This window comes from Delphinapterus leucas, unplaced genomic scaffold (genome assembly GCF_059928025.1).
Source record: "Delphinapterus leucas isolate spDelLeu-1000000601 "Yukka" unplaced genomic scaffold, BTC_Dleu_Yukka2 spDelLeu_asBTCV2_sq69, whole genome shotgun sequence".
Taxonomy (NCBI): Eukaryota; Metazoa; Chordata; class Mammalia; order Artiodactyla; family Monodontidae; genus Delphinapterus; species Delphinapterus leucas.
The window spans coordinates 827,347-846,873 of NW_028322278.1; the positions used below are offsets into that span (position 1 = coordinate 827,347).

Genomic DNA, 19,527 nt, shown 5'->3' on the forward strand with positions numbered 1-19,527 from the left:
ATTTTGTGTATAGGATAATAGTCAAATTGAATATGGCTGTGGTAGAAATCACTACTCTTGCATCTTTCAAGTCCTTGAAGGCAGCATTACTCTTTGGAGTCCCTCTATATTTGCCTTTAGCTTACTACTTGTGTAGATAAAGGCATTTGGCCTTCCCTACAGTATAAATCATCATTCCATGGATCATAAAAACCAATGAGAAATTGCTGCCAGTTGTTCAGTATGTCTGTTGAAACAATACATTCTGGAACTGGGGAAATAACCACAGAGAGGTTTGAGGAAGACCTGGGCCAACTGTAAAATGAACCCCAGTTGAAACTCTATTGATTACCAGATATTCGTAAAGCTATTCTCTGACTGGTTGAATACAATGACAGTTTTGGTCTCCAGATAGTAGTTTCAGTTTAAAGCCAGCATTTCATAAACTCTGTTTATTTCCCCTTCGCTAATGTACAATTACCCTTGTAAATTGTCCTCAGGTGCCTCTTTTGTAACTGTGGTAAGAACATGGGGTATGAAATCTATCCTATTAAAAAAAAAATTTAAGTGTATGATACAGTATTGTTAACTATAGGCACAATGTTGCACAGCAGATCTCTAAAACATTCACCTTGCATAGGAATTTTATATGTGTTGAATAGCAACTCTGTATTTTTACTTCCCTTAGCCCCTAACAACAACCATTCTACACTGTTTCTATTATTTTGATTACTTTAGATACCTCGTATAAATGAATTATGCAGTACTTTTCCTTCTGTGACTGGCTAATTTCTCTTAGCATAATGTCCTCAGGGTTCATCTGTGTTGCTATCTATGGCTGGATTTTCTTTTAAGGTCTACTAAAGGGAAAATTACAGGGTAACACATGGTTAAGTAGCAGGATGCTTCTGTAAGAGGATATAACTTCACCTTTATTTAAAGTTCTTTGACTCTGTTAGCTGGCTCAAGTCTTGGAATTAAGTACTATAATTGTAACCAATATAGTGACTCTAGTCAATTCTGTTTAACAGATATGGATATTTCCTGCATATGCAAAACAAATATAACTTCTGTAGGCTGCCCATCTGTTTCCATTGTTGGGATCTTGGTCAACCAGCCACATCAAAAATCTCTGTGACCCAAACGATTCTAATTCTTTGACTCTGCTGCCCATTATGGTAACCATGCCATTTGGCCACAGCCACCACAGATTCTGTCATCTCCATTCATTTCAGTGAGCTCAGTTTCATGGCATCACTTCCACTGGCATTCTCTGCCTGCAGATAGTAGCCCCATGTTGTTTGAAAATGCTGAGAAATCTCAATCACAGTCTTTATAAAGAACTCTTTTTTCCTTCTAGAGAAAATGGGTAGAGAATGATTAAACAAGTTTTGTATGATAGATCCACTTTAAATTTCTGATTTCTCTCACTCCCTCTTTTTCTCTTGACATCTTTTTCTACAGAATAACAAGGAAGTTCAGGAGTTTCAACTATATTTTGTTAAATCACCTTTGGGTTTATGATTACATCAGCCAACCAAGAAAAACGCTAATCATTCCCAGGCACTTGAGTCAACACATGGAAACCAGAATTTCTCCTTGTTCTGCATAAATCAGCACATTTCAAGCTGATCCAACACTACATTCCTTAGATCCTGATACAACTCCTTTAAGACCTGTTCCTATATTTTTTCCACAGGCTTAGTATTAAAAACATATTCAGAAAAAGGTAAAATTTGAAATGTTAATTATAATTTTATGAATTTGGATGATATAAGCAAATGATAAGCAAATCCCAGGGAAGTAGAAAATCGAAAATAATTATATGACTAAAAATTAAAGAATTTGAAAAGAAGAATTAATAGAAAAAACAATCAAAAACATTAGAAATTCTTTAAAAATACCAATAAATTTGAAATAGGAATTAAAAATTAAACTAAAAAGGATTGTCAAAATACCAAACTCAGGAATGCAGGTTTTATTCCTCCAGATTCTACTGATACTAAAAAGATAAAAAATAATAATAAACGTGTGTAAGTAAATCAATTTAAAAATTAAATAAAATTACAAATCCAGAAAAAAAGAGAACTTAAAACCAACAAAATAATAAATTTAACACACACATGTGCATGTGTGCACACCCACACACATATATAATTCCAGACCAAAATTATTTAAATGATTTAAGGGTGAATTGTGTCAAACATTTAATAAGCAAATAACACAAAACAATGAAATATGGAAAATGAAGCATTTTCCAACAAATTTTATGAAAACCCAATAACTTTGCTAAAACTAAACAAATAAAATAAAAGACAAACCTGAAAAAGGTAGATCATTTTGGTTAATAGCTCAATTTCTGTCATGAACATGATATAAAAATCCTAAGCAAAATATTAACATATCAAACTTATTGATACATAGGACACTATGCCATGGCAACTCTAGTTTCCAAGAACTTAAGGAACCTAAAAGAACCTCAGGAACCTAAATAAGACATTAGGAATAGCTAAGTAAATGGAATATATGAAGTTCATAAAGCTGAAGCTTTTAAATGGAAACAACTTTAATCTTCTTCAAACATGAATAATTACTTTAGTCCCAGTAAAAGTCTTAGCAGATGTGTGTAAATTCACAATCCAAATTACATATCAAATTGCGAGCATCCCATGATAACCTAAACATGTTTGAAAGAACAAATTTGAGGACTTAGGGTAGCTTTTTGAAAATTGTTAATATCTATTTAAGATAGTGTGGTTATTGTCACAGGAATAGCTAATTAGATCAAAGACACCAAATACAGAGATCAGTACACATAAGGTTGCACTACAATACATTGTGAAAGGGATGGTGCTGATACATTCGATTTCCATATGGAAACAGTGAATGGTGTATCAAAGATTCTAGAAAGCAATAGTATAGCCTCTTCAAGTTCAGATGGACAAGTATTTCTTTAAAAGGACTCAAATTTCTTGCTGTAAAAAAAGATAAATGAATTCCATTAAAAAATTTTAAGAATTTTGGTGCATCGAAAGGCATACAGAAAAAAATAATAAAAAGGGCAAAGAATAAAAGTGGAAGAAATATATATGTAATGTTTTATATATATGTATAATGTATAAATGTATGTTATATATGTGTGCATATGTACACACACACATTGGGAAAAAATGATTATTATTACTTTAATTTTTCTTCTCATCCTCACACTGTCCTCTGTTTCTTGGTCTGCAATCACACATATGTTGGACAAATGGAAATTTCCTCATGGATTACAGAGGCTCTGGTACTTTTTAAAAAATACTTCTATTTTGTTATCTTGCTATGCCTTTACATTTACTGATACACTTTTGGGAAATTTTCTGCCTCTTGTCATATTTTGGTAGGATACTGGTCATGATATTTTCTTGTTGAGTGACTGGATTTTGTTTTCTTTCTTAAAGAGTGCTGTAGTTTGTTTTGTCTGGCTGTTAAATTATTTGCAAGTCAATGTGATACTAGCTGTTGTAGAGAATATAAACTGTAACATTTACTCCAGGGATAGTTCAGCCCTATTACTAAGACATGAGTCTTCTGGTGTCTCCACTAAAGGGCCCAGGTGGTCACCAAAAACTATTCATTTGGCCTGTAAATACCTCCAACAGCTACTTGCCCTGCGTGATTAGTGAAAATAGTTTTAAGTTTACAATTTTTCACTTTTTCTTTTCCTGGGCTTTTAGAATTATTCTCCACACTTGCATAATTTCATATTCAGCAAATATCAATTGGGACACTAAGCCTATTTCTGGATTTATTTTTCTTCGTAGTTCCCTTTTTCTAGAACCTAACTTTGTAAGTTTCAGCCATCTCAGCCTCTCCAGATTTCTAGTCTCTACCTCCTCATCTCAGTAAGGCTTTGGACTCTGCTTGGTTTCCCATACCTGATCTTAGAATAAAAAAAAAACACAATGTAATAGGCAGAAAACCTGAGTTAATATCAAAGATAACATTTGTTTTCTTTGTGTCTGTAATCAAAATCATACTTTAGTGTCTAGTGCCTGAAACATTCGTTTGTCTCTTGTCAAGCTTTTTTTGTTTGTTTTTACTATAGTTATTTTTAGGGCATAAGTATGTCTTGTTCTTGTTACTTAATCATGATGTAATTGGATAAATTACCTTAAATGTAGACAAATAAAATGAGAATTAAAAGTATGGTTTCACAGTATTTTATATTTTATAAATACAAGTGCAATGCAGTCATTATTCTCAACATAAATGTTATTAATTCTCCTAAAAGCTAGCATGACAGAATTTTGGCAATTGGCATGTCACCTAAGTAAATAAGTAATACCTGAGGCATATTAATTTTTTATGGTTTTTATTGTAACTAATGACAAACCTGTGAGTAACTTGGTGGAAAAAAATTTTTTTAATGAAATATCACTGTTTTATGTGATCTTCATGTGAAGAGAAATTATATCATTTCCCATCACGTATTATATTTTAATAAAGTCAAGAAAAAATAAGCATAACATTGGTTAAAAAGTAATCATTCTTTTCAAAAATCTTCATGTTAATTCATAGATTTTACACTGCAGTCAAACAGAAACATATATATATATATATACATAAATATATGTATGTATAGTTGAAATGTCAGAATAACCCAGAACAGTACACAGTAGGCAAACTACATCATTCTTTATTGTTAAAATACTGGTTTCCTACTTAATAACATATTTAAGGTTCTTACTTAATCCCTCAAATAATTTTAAGTGAGTGTATTTATTTGTTCTGATGGTTTTATAAATATGATAATTTAAACCAATACATTTCTTCTTTTTGCATTAAAATGTCATTTATTTGTTAAATTTGTCTAACACGCTGGTAAAAGTAAGAAATCATTTTGTGTAGCATGCTGGTAAAAGTAAGAAAAGCTCAGTTTGAAAGAACTATGTTATTTCACATTAATGTTTTTAAGAAGCTAAGCCTTGCAACTATACTACTTGTGGCAGATTGACTCATCTTTCTTTAAAGAGCATAATTAGATATTACAAGCACTCCTTTTTTGTTTTTCCTTTTTTTAAACATTTTTATTGGAGTATAATTGCTTTACAATGGTGTGTTAGTTTCTGCTTTATAACAAAGTGAATCAGTTATACATATACATATATCCCCATATCTCTTCCCTCTTCTGTCTCCCTCCCTCCCACCCTCCCTATCCCGCCCTTCTAGCTGGCCACAAAGCACCGAGCGGATCTCCCTGTGCTATGTGACTGCTTCCCACTAGCTATGTATTTTACATTTGGTAGTGTATATGTCCATATATACGCTACCACTCTCTCACTTTGTCCCAGCTTACCCTTCCCCCTCCCCCTGTCCTCAAGTCCATTCTCTAGTAGGTCTGCGTCTTTATTCCCGTCTTGCCTCTAGGTTCTTCATGACATTTTATATATATGTGTTAGCATACGGTATTTGTTTTTCTCTTTCTGACTTACTTCACTCTATATGACAGACTCTAGGTCCATCCACCTCGCTACAAATAACTCAATTTCGTTTTTTTATGGCTGAGTAATATTCCATTGTATATGTGTGCCACATCTTCTTTATCCATTCATCTGTTGATGGACACTTAGGTTGCTTCCATGACCTGGCTATTGTAAATAGAGCTGCGATGAACATTGTGGTACATGACTTTTTGAATTATGGTTTTCTCAGGGTATAGGCACAGTAGTGGGATTGCTGGGTCGTATGGTAGTTCTATTTGTAGTCTTGTTTTTGTTTTTGTTTTTTTGTGGTACGCAGGCCTCTCACTGTTGTGGCCTCTCCTGTTGCGGAGCACAGGCTCCGGACGCGCAGGCTCAGCGGCCATGGCTCATGGGCCTAGCCACTCCACAGTATGTGGGATCTTCCCAGACCGGGGCACGAACCCGTGTCCCCTGCATCGGCAGGCAGACTCTCAACCACTGTGCCACCAGGGAAGCCCTAATCATTTGTTTTTATATGTAGTCTGGAACTTTTCCACAAGTAAATCATGTATATTAGAATATTTCTGTCCCCATTGGCATAAAGTAAAGGGAATGCTTTATGATATTTGGCTACCCTTTTCAGTGTTTCACAAAGGTATTGGAATCTATGATATCTTCTCTGTGTCTTGCATCCTTACAAATTTTAGGTGGATTCTGTCTGTCTGGATAACTATATAACAGTGATGGTGATGACAGCAGTTATGAATGCCAATCCTCTTAACAAACATAATTTACTTTTTCTCAATTTATTCATACTTTGCTTTCAGATTTATCCAATATGCATATAGGAAAGATAATAGCACATGGACAAATTAATATGAGCACAGTGCATTCCAGGTGGCTTACTCTGGGAGGAAAGAATTGTGACCAGAAATGAGTTTTCTCAAATCTGTACAAAAAGAGCATTTCAGAACAATACAATTTAATGTAATGTAATGGACATATATAGTTATAGAATTTTAAAATTAGTATTCGTATTAAAAAAGATTGATTTTAAAATTAGTATTCGTATTAAAAAAGATTGATTAAATAATGCAAGAAGGGCTTCCCTAGTGGCGCAGTGGTTGAGAGTCCGCCTGCTGATGCAGGGAATGCGGGTTCGTGCCCCGGTCCAGGAGGGTCCCGCCTGCCGCAGAGCGGCTGGGCCCGTGGGCTGTGGCCGCTGGGCCTTTGCATCTGGAGCCTGTGCTCCGCAATGGGAGAGGCCGCAGCAGTGAGAGGCCCAAGTACCTAAAAAATAAAAAAATATAATACAAGAAAAGGACTCAATGAGTTAATTACTGACATTAAAAATAAATGTATATATGCAAGTCTTACTATACAAGGCATAAAAGAAAATACACTATAAAATTCTGATTATAAATATTCAGATATAAATCTAAATTCCATTTTCCCCAAAGGCTTGTGGTTTTGATGGCATTATTTTGGATAGTACATTAATTTTAATCAACATGTATGTCAGGTTTTAGCAAAGCTGGATGTAATTGTTATGAATTTGCTGAAATGAAGTGATAAATGAAAGAAATAGAGGAAGAGAGGATGAAGCAGAATGGAAGACAGGAGAGAGGGATGGAGAGAAATGTAGAAAGAAAGTTCCAGGCACTGTGGTAGGGAACTTAGCATGTATTAGTTTATAGAGACAGAGGGACAAATAACTTAAGTATTGATGGATATATATTAGATAGGTAGAGAGTAATGTGGAGGGTGTTAGTGGTGGGATGAGCATCATGATCAATATTTGGGAGTTGAAATGAGTACTGTAGAAAGATCAGCTCTCTAATCAGTGTACCTTTACTCCCAGAGCATGGGATTTTTCTAAGAGCAGTTGTTAAGCTTTGAGAATATTGTTGATTTAGTTCTGTCTTCCTGTTGAATATCAGCTTTCCAAAGGAGTAACACATTTATCTGAATTTCTATCTTCAGTGTGTAACATTTCAGTGTCTTGTAAAATCAGTGTCTGATGTATAGAATATCAATAGATTGATAGTGAGCAAATTAATGGGAGAGTCAACATAGGGAAGCAATGTTGAATAATTTTGAAATGCAAACTGACTTCTAGTTTTGGAAGCCTTTAATGTAACATTAAATGTTTAGCTCCATTAATCTATAACGATTGACCAGCTGACATATATTGAGACTCTGATGTGCCAAGCAGCTAGCTACTAGACAAAGTTAAAAGAGAAAACAAGATTCCTCCTAGAGTAGTGGGAAAAAAACATACAAATAGAAAAGTTCAATAAATTCCCATATGGGCTATGAATCATTTATGTAGTTGCCATATTAGGACACTCTTATGGGTTGAATTATGTTTCCCTAAAATTCATATGTTGAAGTCCTAAACTCCAGTATCTCAGAATGTGACTTGATCTGGAGATAGGATCTTTATAGACTTAATAAAATTAAAATGAGGTCATTAGGATGGGCCCTAATCCAATATAGAAGGGAAAAGTTGGACATACACACACAGAGGGAAGATAATGTGAAGAGACATAGGAAGAAGACAGCCATCTACAGGTCAAGGAGAAAGCTCTAGAACAGAAACTTCCCTCACAGCTCTCAGAAAGAACTAACCCTGCCGACACTTTGGTTTTGAAATTTTGGTCTTCAGAATGGTGAGAAAATAAATTTCTGTTGTTTAAGGCCATACAGTCTGTAATACTTTGTAACAACAGCCCTAGACAATTAGTACAGGCACTCTGACAGATATTGTGTATTGGTTCCAAGTTCTGTTCCCATCCTCCTTAGCTCTCCACAGTTTCACAGGGGACCTAAAAACCACACTGCCTAGACTCCCTCAACAGCTGTTTTCTACTCAGTTGCTGTTATTGGGATTCCCTGATAGGAAATAAGGGAATATAAAAGAGAAAGTGTCATTTCTCACTCTGACTGCAGTAGAAGAATCAGCAGATTTGGGTACCTCCAGGAAACTGTGGGCTGCAACACCATTGGCAGCACAACAGGGGAGGCTCCAGATGAAAAGGTAGACTAGTGGGCTCCAGCTAGCATGGTAGCATCTTCCACATTTCTATGAAATCTTCGTTTTTCCTTTTTGCAATTTTAGGCCATCTAAAATAATTTGTGACTAAATGTTTATGTGCTTGAAACATCCAGAAGATGTTTTAGTTCTCCTGTCTGTACACTGACTGATACAGAATAGACTACAGAAATGAGTAGAAGAGAGAGAAATTCAGATGAAGAAACACCTTCAATGGGGAAATAGGACTACAGGCTAGAAGGTGTGAAAGTTTCCAACTGGTTGTGGTAACAGTACATAATATAATAAAATTACAATAGCCTACTTTGTTGAATAGAATGTGTTTGGAGGTGAGGATGGTAATATAGGGGTAGGCCAAATCAAAAAGGGCAGCACAGGTAGATTAAGGAGGTTTGATTTCTCCATAGTAGTTTATATTTTCATATTTGTCAACAGCTTTGATGTTGTAAAATTTTTATGAGGAAGGACAGGCAGGCATTATTATTTCCATGTTACAAAAAAGCAAATTACAGGTCAGTTGAAGTTAGCCAGTTGTATGGCTAATTTAATATTCGAGTTTTACTATTTCTTTTTTCACAATTTTTAAAAAAATTAACAAAAACATATTTTTGAGGCATTACAACTGTCTTATATTGATTTGGTTCTGAATATCATTCCCTGTAATGTTATCCAACATGTTTTAGCCTGTTTCTCAATATTATTTTTTAAGAAGATATTACAGCTTCTTTCTTATTCAACTACTTTAAAAAGTAGTTGAAACATGTTAATCTTAAATCTCAATTCTCTATGTTTTCTTCAAATTTTATTTAAAAAATCTTATTTATGCAGATGTTATAAAGTAAATTCAAATGCAAACTATCAGTAGAGAATATACAAGGGAAGGATGGAGAGTCTCTTTTATGCTAAAAATGAATGTCTAGATATTAGTCCGTTCAAGAAATATTTAACTCTATTACAAACTAATTTATGGTAGCATTCAAGAAATGATGTGGAAGCTGAAAGTCATTCTGCTTTACAAACTTCAATCCACATAAGTAAACTTACTTGAGACGATATAGTTTGACAAAGAACATCCTTGAATATCAGAGACCATAAACTATATACCTGGGGAAAAGCCAACCTCAAAAGAATTTCAGAGCATAAGAAGTGTATAAAAATGAGCAGGAATTAATTACATTTCTGTAATTGTGTGTGTGACTGCCAGCACAGACTGCCCTGCATTTGATCTCTTCTTTATAAATTATGTCAGTGTACATAAAAACACATTTGACTTCCTGGGAAGCAATTAAATCAATAGAAAAGGTAATAATTATATTAGACTTAGGCTAATATTTTAAAACATTTAGGAAAATGGACATTGTGAAATGACACTAGCCACAGTAATAAATATTCTTAGGTTAACTGATATGTACACATGGGTTTTCATTTCTCAGTAATGAGAGTGGGCAATGAGCTCATTCTCTAGTGGAAGAAAATATTGAATTTATATTCTGGATAAGTCACCAACTGGATAAACTTCAGTGAGACATTTAAACTCTGTAAATTGAATTACTTATTTATAAAAATATGGGATAAAAAACCTCAAACATTTGTGATGACTGAGATCTTATTTAACATATTAAGATTTAGGAAGTGCTCAATAAATATTTGTTAATAGCCTATTTTCAAAATGCTTTCATCTTTTATGAAAGGAATTATATATGGTAAAAAACTGTTTGGAGGAGAAATAACAGTGAGCCTGATAATGGTAATAAAAATGTCAATTGTTAATGTTCATTATATTTAGTTTATTTTGTTGCTAAAGTCAGCCTTAAAAAATTGGAACTTTCTACCTCAGTCTATCCTTAGCTTTGCAGTACAAATTCAAGTGTTTTCACTTATCACAATTTAGAATTCTTAGTAAATATTTCACAGTAAACTCGAGGAAAAGGCTACCCATAAATTAAAGAGTGATTAAGATACATAAAATTTAACTTTTATTATTTCCTAAATTAGTAATTTTATTTTCCTCTCTGTTTTTTTCTACATGACACCAAAATAAACTAAGTGCAACTAATTAGAGGGTGATAGGCTTATGGACAAAACCTATGGTGATAGGTTTTGTGTGGATCTATAGTGGTGTAAGGCCAGGGGAGGGGGATGTTGAAATTTTCAATAAAGGCAAGATAGATCTGAGTGAGAAGGCAACATTTGAGTGAAGTTATGTAATAAGAGTGTGATCCAAATGAATTTCTGGTACAGGAAAGCTCTAGTAGGAGGGAAGAGCCAATGCAGGAGGAGGGCCTGATGCAGAATTATGCCTGGAATCTTTGGGGAATATCAAGTTCAGTTTGAACAAATGGGAAACTAAAAGGAGAATGAAGTAAGAGAAGTCAGTGGGAAGTAGGGAGAGAATGGGTGCAAACATTTAGGGCTTCTTAGGTACCTGCTACTGAGAGATAATATATTATCATGGTTGGAAGCGTAGACTCTGCAAAAAGACTTCCTGGCCTCAAATCATATACTACCATTATTAGCCAGAGTATGGGTCAAGAAAATGATCTTTTTGTGCTTTAGTTACTCCATTTGTAAAATTGTGATAATGCTGCCAACATAATAAGATTGTTCTTAGCTATTATTTTATACTAGAGACATAGGGAGCCATAGACTTTTTAGCAGAGCAGCAATATAATCTGACTTATTAAAAATTTACTCTGGTTCAAGTATTGATAATATGCAGTAGGAAGGAAGCATGAAAAAGTAAAACTAAGAACACTCAGGAAGCTATTACAATAATTCATGTGAGAGACAATTGAATACCTTGTGCTGATAGTGGGGGTATTGAGAAGTTTTAGATTTTAGACATATGTTGACGAAATGTAAACAGGAGTTAATGACTGATTGGATATGGAACTATGATAAACAAGAGTCAAGGAAAACTTCAGTATTTTTCACCTGAGCAACAGAAATGATGGGACCACCTGAAATGGAGAAGAGTGGTATAGAACAAAAAATGAGATATAAAGCCAGTAAGTTTTGAAAGTAGAAAATTTGAGCTTTCTATCACATACTGATTGGACAGTTGGATATAAATATTGACTAGACAGTTGGATTGTATGAGTGGACAGGGAATAAGGCTTGAAATATAAATTCTTAAATGTCAGAATATTGATGATATTTAACCCATGAAACTATATGAATTCATGGAGTAAGTCGACATGCACACACATGCTATATATATATATATATATATATATATATGTAATTTCCTAAGGAGATATATACCCACACACTTTCTTGAACATAATTGATGAACTGATGTGTTTTATAATATACACCTGGAAGAAAACCCTTAACAATATAGTGACTTCTGTTATGAATCAGTCATTAAATTATACAAGTTTCTTCCTGGGCAAACTTGTCTTGTGTATATTATTTGGCAAGTGGTAGATACTTGAAAAACAGAGAAAGCCAGTATCTATTTCTGAATCATGGCTTATAGCATGAAAGGATAAATTGAGTGAAGGGTCAGTAGAGCAGAGCTGAGCACAAGATCTCTCCTGCTGTGAACACAGACTTGCCATGGATGTCACATTCAGCTTCTTGAGTAGCTTCAAAGTGTCACTATGAGCCATCCTCACCATCAACTGAAAAAGACAGCCTCACAAATCAACCAGACCTCTAATGCTGAATTCCTAAGGAGGTGCATGAAAGTAGGTAAAGCTAGAAATTGTTTCTCGGTTTATTACAGAGAATCCGCTAAAGGATAAGCTGGGAGCACAATGTCAAGCAAAAAGATATAACTTAAGACACATTAGAATATTTCCACCTGGTAGATGAGAAGATAGAAAAAAACAGTTTATTTTGAGGACTGAGAAAATCTTTGCCTAGTGCAGCAAACCAATAACCAATGTAAATATAGGTCTAAAGGATTGATTGAGTTGTGAACAAATATAGTAGCACTAAAAGCTTAGAGATTTTCATAAAGGGTACTGAAAAAGGAAATACACCCCAGTCCTATTTAGTAAGTTCTTTATCTTGATGAACACATATCACTATTAAGAAATATAAATTATGGTTTCTTTATAACATTACTTAAATTGTGTGTTGGACTTCAGTAATAGAATTGCAATTATTTATTTTTATTCTGAAAAACTAGATTATAGATAAAATGATTTAAAAATTTATGCAATAGTTTGCAAAAAAAAAGGGGGGGGCATTCTAAATGCCAGAAGTGAAGAATGCACTGAGCACTAGACAGAGGTAAATAAGATAATACAGCAACAGTCCTGTGAAATTATTGAAATAGTGATGGTTTGAGTACTGTGCTTTCAGGCGTACAAAATTCCTATAGAGTAGATTCTGTCAAAGGCCTTTAGTATTAGTGGTAAGGGAACTAACTAAATCTGCCACCAGAGAAAATTAAGCTTGCCTTTGTCATAACTCTGTGTGGGGCAACAATTCTCACAAGAAATCAAAAGAGTAGCCCTGCAACTTTGATGTGTTTGAACATGAATTTACACTATGCTCATAATATGGGGATATCCTAAGCTGAGATAGTAGCAATTAAACAATGATCCTGGTGTCATGAAAATCCTAGGGAGTCTAGAAATCAAATGCAAAATTGCTCTGGAGGGACACATTGGTCCATGTAGGATTTATAAAGGAGAAAATCAAAAGAGGCCAGATTAAGATGAGCTCACAAGCTCAAAATCAGAAATTACAAAGTTCATAGTAAGTGAAAGTCATCAGTCACAAGCACCAGGAGAACTCAAGCTATTGGATTTAAAACCTCAAAGTAAAACCCAAGAGCATGAGATCATGGGATGACAGAAAAACTGCACACACATGTATACATACATATAGCCTAAATGTCTAAAAGGATTAAAGAGATAGCAGTGCCTTCTGCTTACATGCAGTAAGCTTGGGAAGACAGAACCTTAATTTAGCAGTGGGGAAATTTAAGAATGAAGTAAACCCATCCCCATAGAGCTTCCAGAAGCCATACTAATTGGTGACAGTAAACTCTGAAAGGTAAAGGAAGGTGACCTTTACAGCAGGTGGACCGGTTGAAAGTCTAATTGAGAAGAAATTATACCCAAGTATCCTCCCCCATTCCAAGCAGGCAGGAGATTGTAACTTCCCTACTTAAGAGAAGACTCAGAATTATACTCTAGAGTGTAAAATATAAATTTTCTTTCTTGGAGGAAAAGTTGAAGCTTGGGAGACGATCACATGAGGATTAAGGAACACCCAAGGGCTTTTTCTGCTATTTGGTATTCTAACTGGGACAAAGGTATTCACACTTAAGGCAGGAGACGGACATTATCTTCTCTACAATATATGGGAAGTCCAAGCAAATGAAAAAATAACTAAATAAAAAATATTATCACCAGGGATATCTACAATAAGTGCCAGCAAGATCAGTCTACAGTAAGGATAGAGAGGCCAAGTATTGCCACACACCTGTTAGTTGACCTTGCTTTTTAGTATCCCTATCTTATACATAAGATGCTTGATCAAGATCACCAGGAAAGAAAATAATATGAAAACAAACCAAAGCAACTTGAGAGAATCAGTTTATTTATGGGGAAGAAATACTACTATTATCCTTAAAGATATGAGAGAATACTGCATCCTTCAAAAGTCAGATGTAATATACCTTTATATTAATATATAATACATATATATGGCATAAATATATATATGTGTGTGTGTGTATATATATATATATATATATATATATATATATATACACACACTTCTGATACAATGCTGAATAGAAAGCAGACAGTCTTGTTCCTGAGCTCAAGGGGAAAGTATTCGATCTTCCATCGTAAGGAAGATATTTGTTGTAGCCTTATCAAAGATGCTCTATATCAGGATAAGGATGTCTCTGTGGCAGCCAGGGGAGTGCTCCACTCAGAACTCTCTTCAAGAGAGAATCTGTGTTGGAAAGAGTAAAGTTACTTGAGAGCCTCCAATTGCCATAACTTAAGGATCTTCCAGAACATTTTATCAAACCACACTCTTCCCAGACTACTCCCAGCCAATGACTGAACATGGTTCAGGTACTTGAGCTATGATACATATTCCTGCCTAATATGTGATTCCTTAAATGGGACATCTTTGTCCTGAGGCTCTGATCATCCTGGCCAATACTTTGTCAGAGCTGCATCACAGGCTGAAGCTCTTTCTATCCTTCCTTTTCTTCTCTCCCTGCATTTAGGTTTGAGGGTCCATTTTTCTCTATGCTCCATTTTTCCACTACTGCTCCATTTTCCTCTATGCTCCCCAGTGTAGAATTCTATACCTAGTTAAATATCATTTAAAATGGAAACAAAATAAATATTTTATAACATGAAATATGAGATAATTATCTCCAGGAGATCCATACTGAAAAATGTTAAATGTTGTTCTTCAGACAAAAAGAAAGTAACAACCAAATGGAAATAGGGATCTACACAAAAGAATAAAGAGTACTTGGAATAAACATGGGTCAGAAAATAGACTCTGCTTAAATTATACTAATTTAGAGTTGTTTTTATGGTCCATCTTATTAATTACCTTAGTTAATGTACTATGTACACTTGAGAGGAATATTTAAGCTTCAGTGGTAAGTTGTATTTGTCCTTTAGATGTCAGTTAGGTCAATTAGATCCACAGAACTTAAGTTGGTTGATAGTACTGATCAAATATCTGTATCTTTACTCATTTGTCTACACTTTCTCTATCAATTACTAAGAGAGTATTATTGAAATATTTAACATTTATTATGGATTTGTCTACTATTTTTAGCTTTGTCAATTTTTCTTCAAGTATCTTATAGCTCTGTTAGTGGGTAAACACTTAGGATTGTTAGATCTTCTTGAATAATTGATCCTCCTTTAATTATAAAATACCCTTTTTAACTCTGGTAATACATTTGACTTGAAATCTACCTTGTCAGGTATTATTATAGCCACTACAGCCTACTTTAGCTTAGTGTTTTCATAGTATGTAATTTTCAACATTTTAGTTTCAGCCACTATGTCTTTTTTTTTTAATGTGTTTCTTATAAGCAACATATAATGTGGTTTTACTTCATCATCTGGTCTGAAAATCCTTGCCTTTTCATGAAGAATCTTAATTCAAACATATAAAATTAATAATGGATTTGTCTGGGTTAAGATTCCTGTCTTGGTATTTGGTTTTAATTTATCCCATTTGTTTTTGTTTTTGATTTTTTTTTTGTTCATCCTCTTGAACAATTTTATACAAGTTTCCTGGTTAAATATTTTATTCTTCTTCATTAACAATCTTGTCTCTTATTTTCCTGGCAATACCTTTTTTTTAAAAAAAAATTTAATTTTTTATACAATTTTTAAAAGTTACTTTCCATTTACAGTTATTACAAAATATTGGCTATATTCCCCGTGTTGTACAATACCTCTTTCATCCTATCTTACATCCAATAGTTTGTACCTCCCACTCCCCTACCCCTACATTACCCTTCACCTCTCCCACTGGTAACCACTAGTTTATTCTCTTTATCTCTGAGTCTGCTTATTTTTTTAATATTCACCAGTTTGTTGTATCTTTTAGATTCCACATATAAGTCATCTCATACCATATTTGTCTCTCTGTCTCACTTGTTTTACTTAGCATAATGCTCTCCAAGTCCATCCATGTTGCTGCAAATGACAAAATTCTGATCATTTTTATGGCTCAGTAGTATTCCATTGTGTGTATATATATACCATATCTTCTTTATCCATTCATCTATTGATGGACACTTAGGCTGCTACCATATCTTGGCAATTGTAAATAATGCTGCTATGAACATTGGGGTACATGTATCTCTTCAAATTAGTGTTTTTGTTTTTATTTCTTTGGTTTTTGTCCTCTGCCTATTTGTGGTGAGTGTACCCTTTATTGACTTATTATCTATATATTTTTGAGTTTGCTATGCTAGAGATATTAATACATAATAATATGATATTTCATAATCATTTTACAAAACATCAAACCATATCACAGTAAAATATATTTACTTCCCTTCAAATATTTGTGGACATCTTATATTTTACTTCCTTCTGTATTATAAACCCTCTAACATTTTACTCTAAAGAGTCACTAGGTTTTTAACAATTTAAAAAATATAAAAATACAAATACTAAAACAATGATGTTCTGTTATTTCCCTAGAGATATTCTTTTTCTGGGTCTTCATCACATATATAAATCTGGCTTTTTATCTGTTTTCCATTCCACTTGAAGAATTTAGTTTAACCATTTATTATAGTGCATTTACTAGATGCAAATACTTTCAGGCTTTGCCTGGAAATGTCCTTTAAAATCCATTAAAATTTAAGCAATATTTTTACTGAATATAAAATTGTAGCTAAAAATTAGTATTTATTTTCTATTTATTTATGTTTTATTTTTTATTTATTTATGTTTTCCCTGATGGGATGTTGACATCATTAGTCACTCATTTTGTTGTTCTACTATATGTAATGAGTATTTTTAGCCTTGTCCCTTAAGATTTATCCTTTTTTGGTTTTAAATAATTAATTTATAACATGCTGGGTGTGGTTTCCTTTGTATATTATTTGCTTGGAGTTTTGCTGAATTTCTTGCACATATACAATAATATCTTTCATCAATCTGGAAATCCCCAACTCTTTATTTCTTCAAAAAGTTCTTCTGGTTTATCCTATCTTTCCTCTCCTTCTTGGATACTAGTTACATACAAGTTTTTCATTTGCTGATGTAACACATATCAGCCATGCTCTATTCTTCTTTGTTTCTCACTCTTTTTTCTCTTTCTGTTCCACTTTGACTAGTTATTTTCAACCTGTCTTCAAGTTTTCTGGCCTTCCTATTTCAAATCCAGTCTGAAGTTAAGGCTATCTAGTGGAAAATATTCAAAATGAAACACAGAGAGGAAAGAATAAGGCAGCACAGAAAGGAGCATTATAGACAAGTGCAAAGCGGTGAAAAAGTTTAGCCTGCATACAATTTGATTTATAGGGGAAAAGGAGAGAAGAAAATGGAGTAGAAGTAATATCTGAAGATATATTCACCATGAATTTTCTAAAACTGAAGAAAGATACCAAAACACAGATTCATAAAGCATTGTGAACACCAAGTAGTATAAATGAAAATAAAATGACATCTATAAACATCATAGTAAAATATTTGGGAAAAACAGGGAAAATATTCAAGAAAACAATTTTTTAAAGACAGTATTTTAAATTAAGAACCAGTAAAACTGACATCTGACTTCTCAGCAAAATCAGTGGAATTCAGAAGACAGTGGAATTATATCATTAAAGCAGTGCAATAAATATAAAATTCTACAAGTAGTAATCTTCAAAAATTAAGATATTTTATAATACTTTAAAACAAACAAAAATAAAAGTAATATTTCATCAGCATTCCTATACTACAACACAATTCTGTAGAGTGAAGGAAAAATGATCCCAGTCAGATATGGGGATTAAGGGGAAAAAGGTGTACTTGACAAGGAATTGAATGTCAGGGTAGACAAGTTTGAAATTTTTAAATTAATGTGCCAAGTAGATGAATGGGTTGATAAAATGAATTTAAAGCAGACAAAGATAAATTAACAGAGAACTAATATACAAAGAAGATAGCTGTATAAAGGGAATAGAAACAATTATTCTACCACTTTATATTTTTAACTATCCCAACTTTAAAAAGTGATGAGATTATGTGAATTGAAAGGGACCATTCGTTTTCAGGGAAGTGAAATGTTGAGGAGCAATGTCCAGGCTGCCAGTATATTGTTCCAGGGAAAGTTAATGAAAAGTGAAGCAGGTTGAAACCAATCTTATTTTTTTGGTTTTTTGTTTAATTAAAGTGCATTTTAAATAGTTGATCATAAACAAGGGGAAGGGAAGCACAATAGCAAAATAAAAGCAAAACTATCATAGCTTTCTGAAAATTTTCTTCAAAATATGTCTGGTTTAGTACCTTCTGATTTACTCATATCCAAGATGAGAGATGGGTCTCAAAATTTCAAGTTTGTTTTCTTAAGTCCATTAGTGTCCATTTATTGGATTCTATTGAAATGTGACACTAGTATTGCCCACCCTTACTTAATTGCACTCTCCATAACTACCAGCTGATCTACTTGACAATCTAAAATCGTCATCATTCTTACAATACTAAAGTTTTGACTGCATTTATCTCTACATTCAGTATTTCTCAGGTGGATCAACCTCCCAGAATGCAATGTTACATTATTGGCCCCTCTCACTCACATCCTGTCTTGTTTCTTAAAGTGTCACCACACAGGGACATAAAATAAAAGAGCTACTAATAAAGGATAGGTACAAAATCCATTTTTGAAGAAAAGTGTGGCTGCCATACAGCAGCAATTGCAAGAGAGGTGTGGCTATTTGGGTTTGTAACCAGCTTGAAGGCAGTAGAAAAGCTTTTTTTTTATCAAGCAGCAAAATTTCTGTATAGATGAATTAGTCAATTGTATCCTTTATTTATTGCCTATAAAATGTATTTATCTATGAAACCTTGAAAAACTGTTTAACACTTTTCATTGTATCTGTGACTTTGTGTGCCTTAATTTATCATTTTTCAAGTGTATTTAAAATATGTCTTTTATCTCATTTGATTCTTACTCAATGCTCTGAGATAAACTAAGTGTTACTAGCCACATTTTAAACATAAAGAAACTAGAGACTAGTGAGGTTTTAATAGCTTGCCCTGGTGAAAGAAAGAAAACGGGATTGCAGAGGTTGTTGTCATTTCTATTGGGTTGGCCAAAAAGTTCATTTGGGCTTTTCTGAAACATCTACTCCTGCCTCTCTGTCTTAAGAATAAAATGAGGCCAACTGCTTTTTTTGAAACATATTTGGATAAAATATAGATCCAGCTTTTAAAGTCTATACTTCTAATTGCATCTATTGATATTGTCATTTAATTTGCTTTTAGTAGGCTACAGTTTGAATGTATGGGAGACTTTTTGTGTATTCTTATGTTTCGATTATTTCCCCCAGGATTCCTTCCTTCCAGAGTATGATCTTATTTAATCAAAGAGAAA

General features: G+C 33.6%; 1 protein-coding gene across 1 annotated transcript in view; it reads left to right on the forward strand.

Moving 5' to 3' along the window:
* The window catches only part of LOC149743814 (uncharacterized), a 105,945-nt gene extending 90,471 nt beyond the window's left edge, over positions 1 to 15,474 (forward strand). The window contains exon 4 of the mRNA XM_089906131.1: positions 1,444 to 15,474. Coding sequence (XP_089762257.1) covers positions 1,444 to 1,591 — 148 coding nt within the window. The 3' untranslated portion in view covers positions 1,592 to 15,474. The remainder of the gene's footprint in view (positions 1 to 1,443) is intronic.
* The last annotated feature ends 4,053 nt before the right edge of the window (positions 15,475 to 19,527 follow it).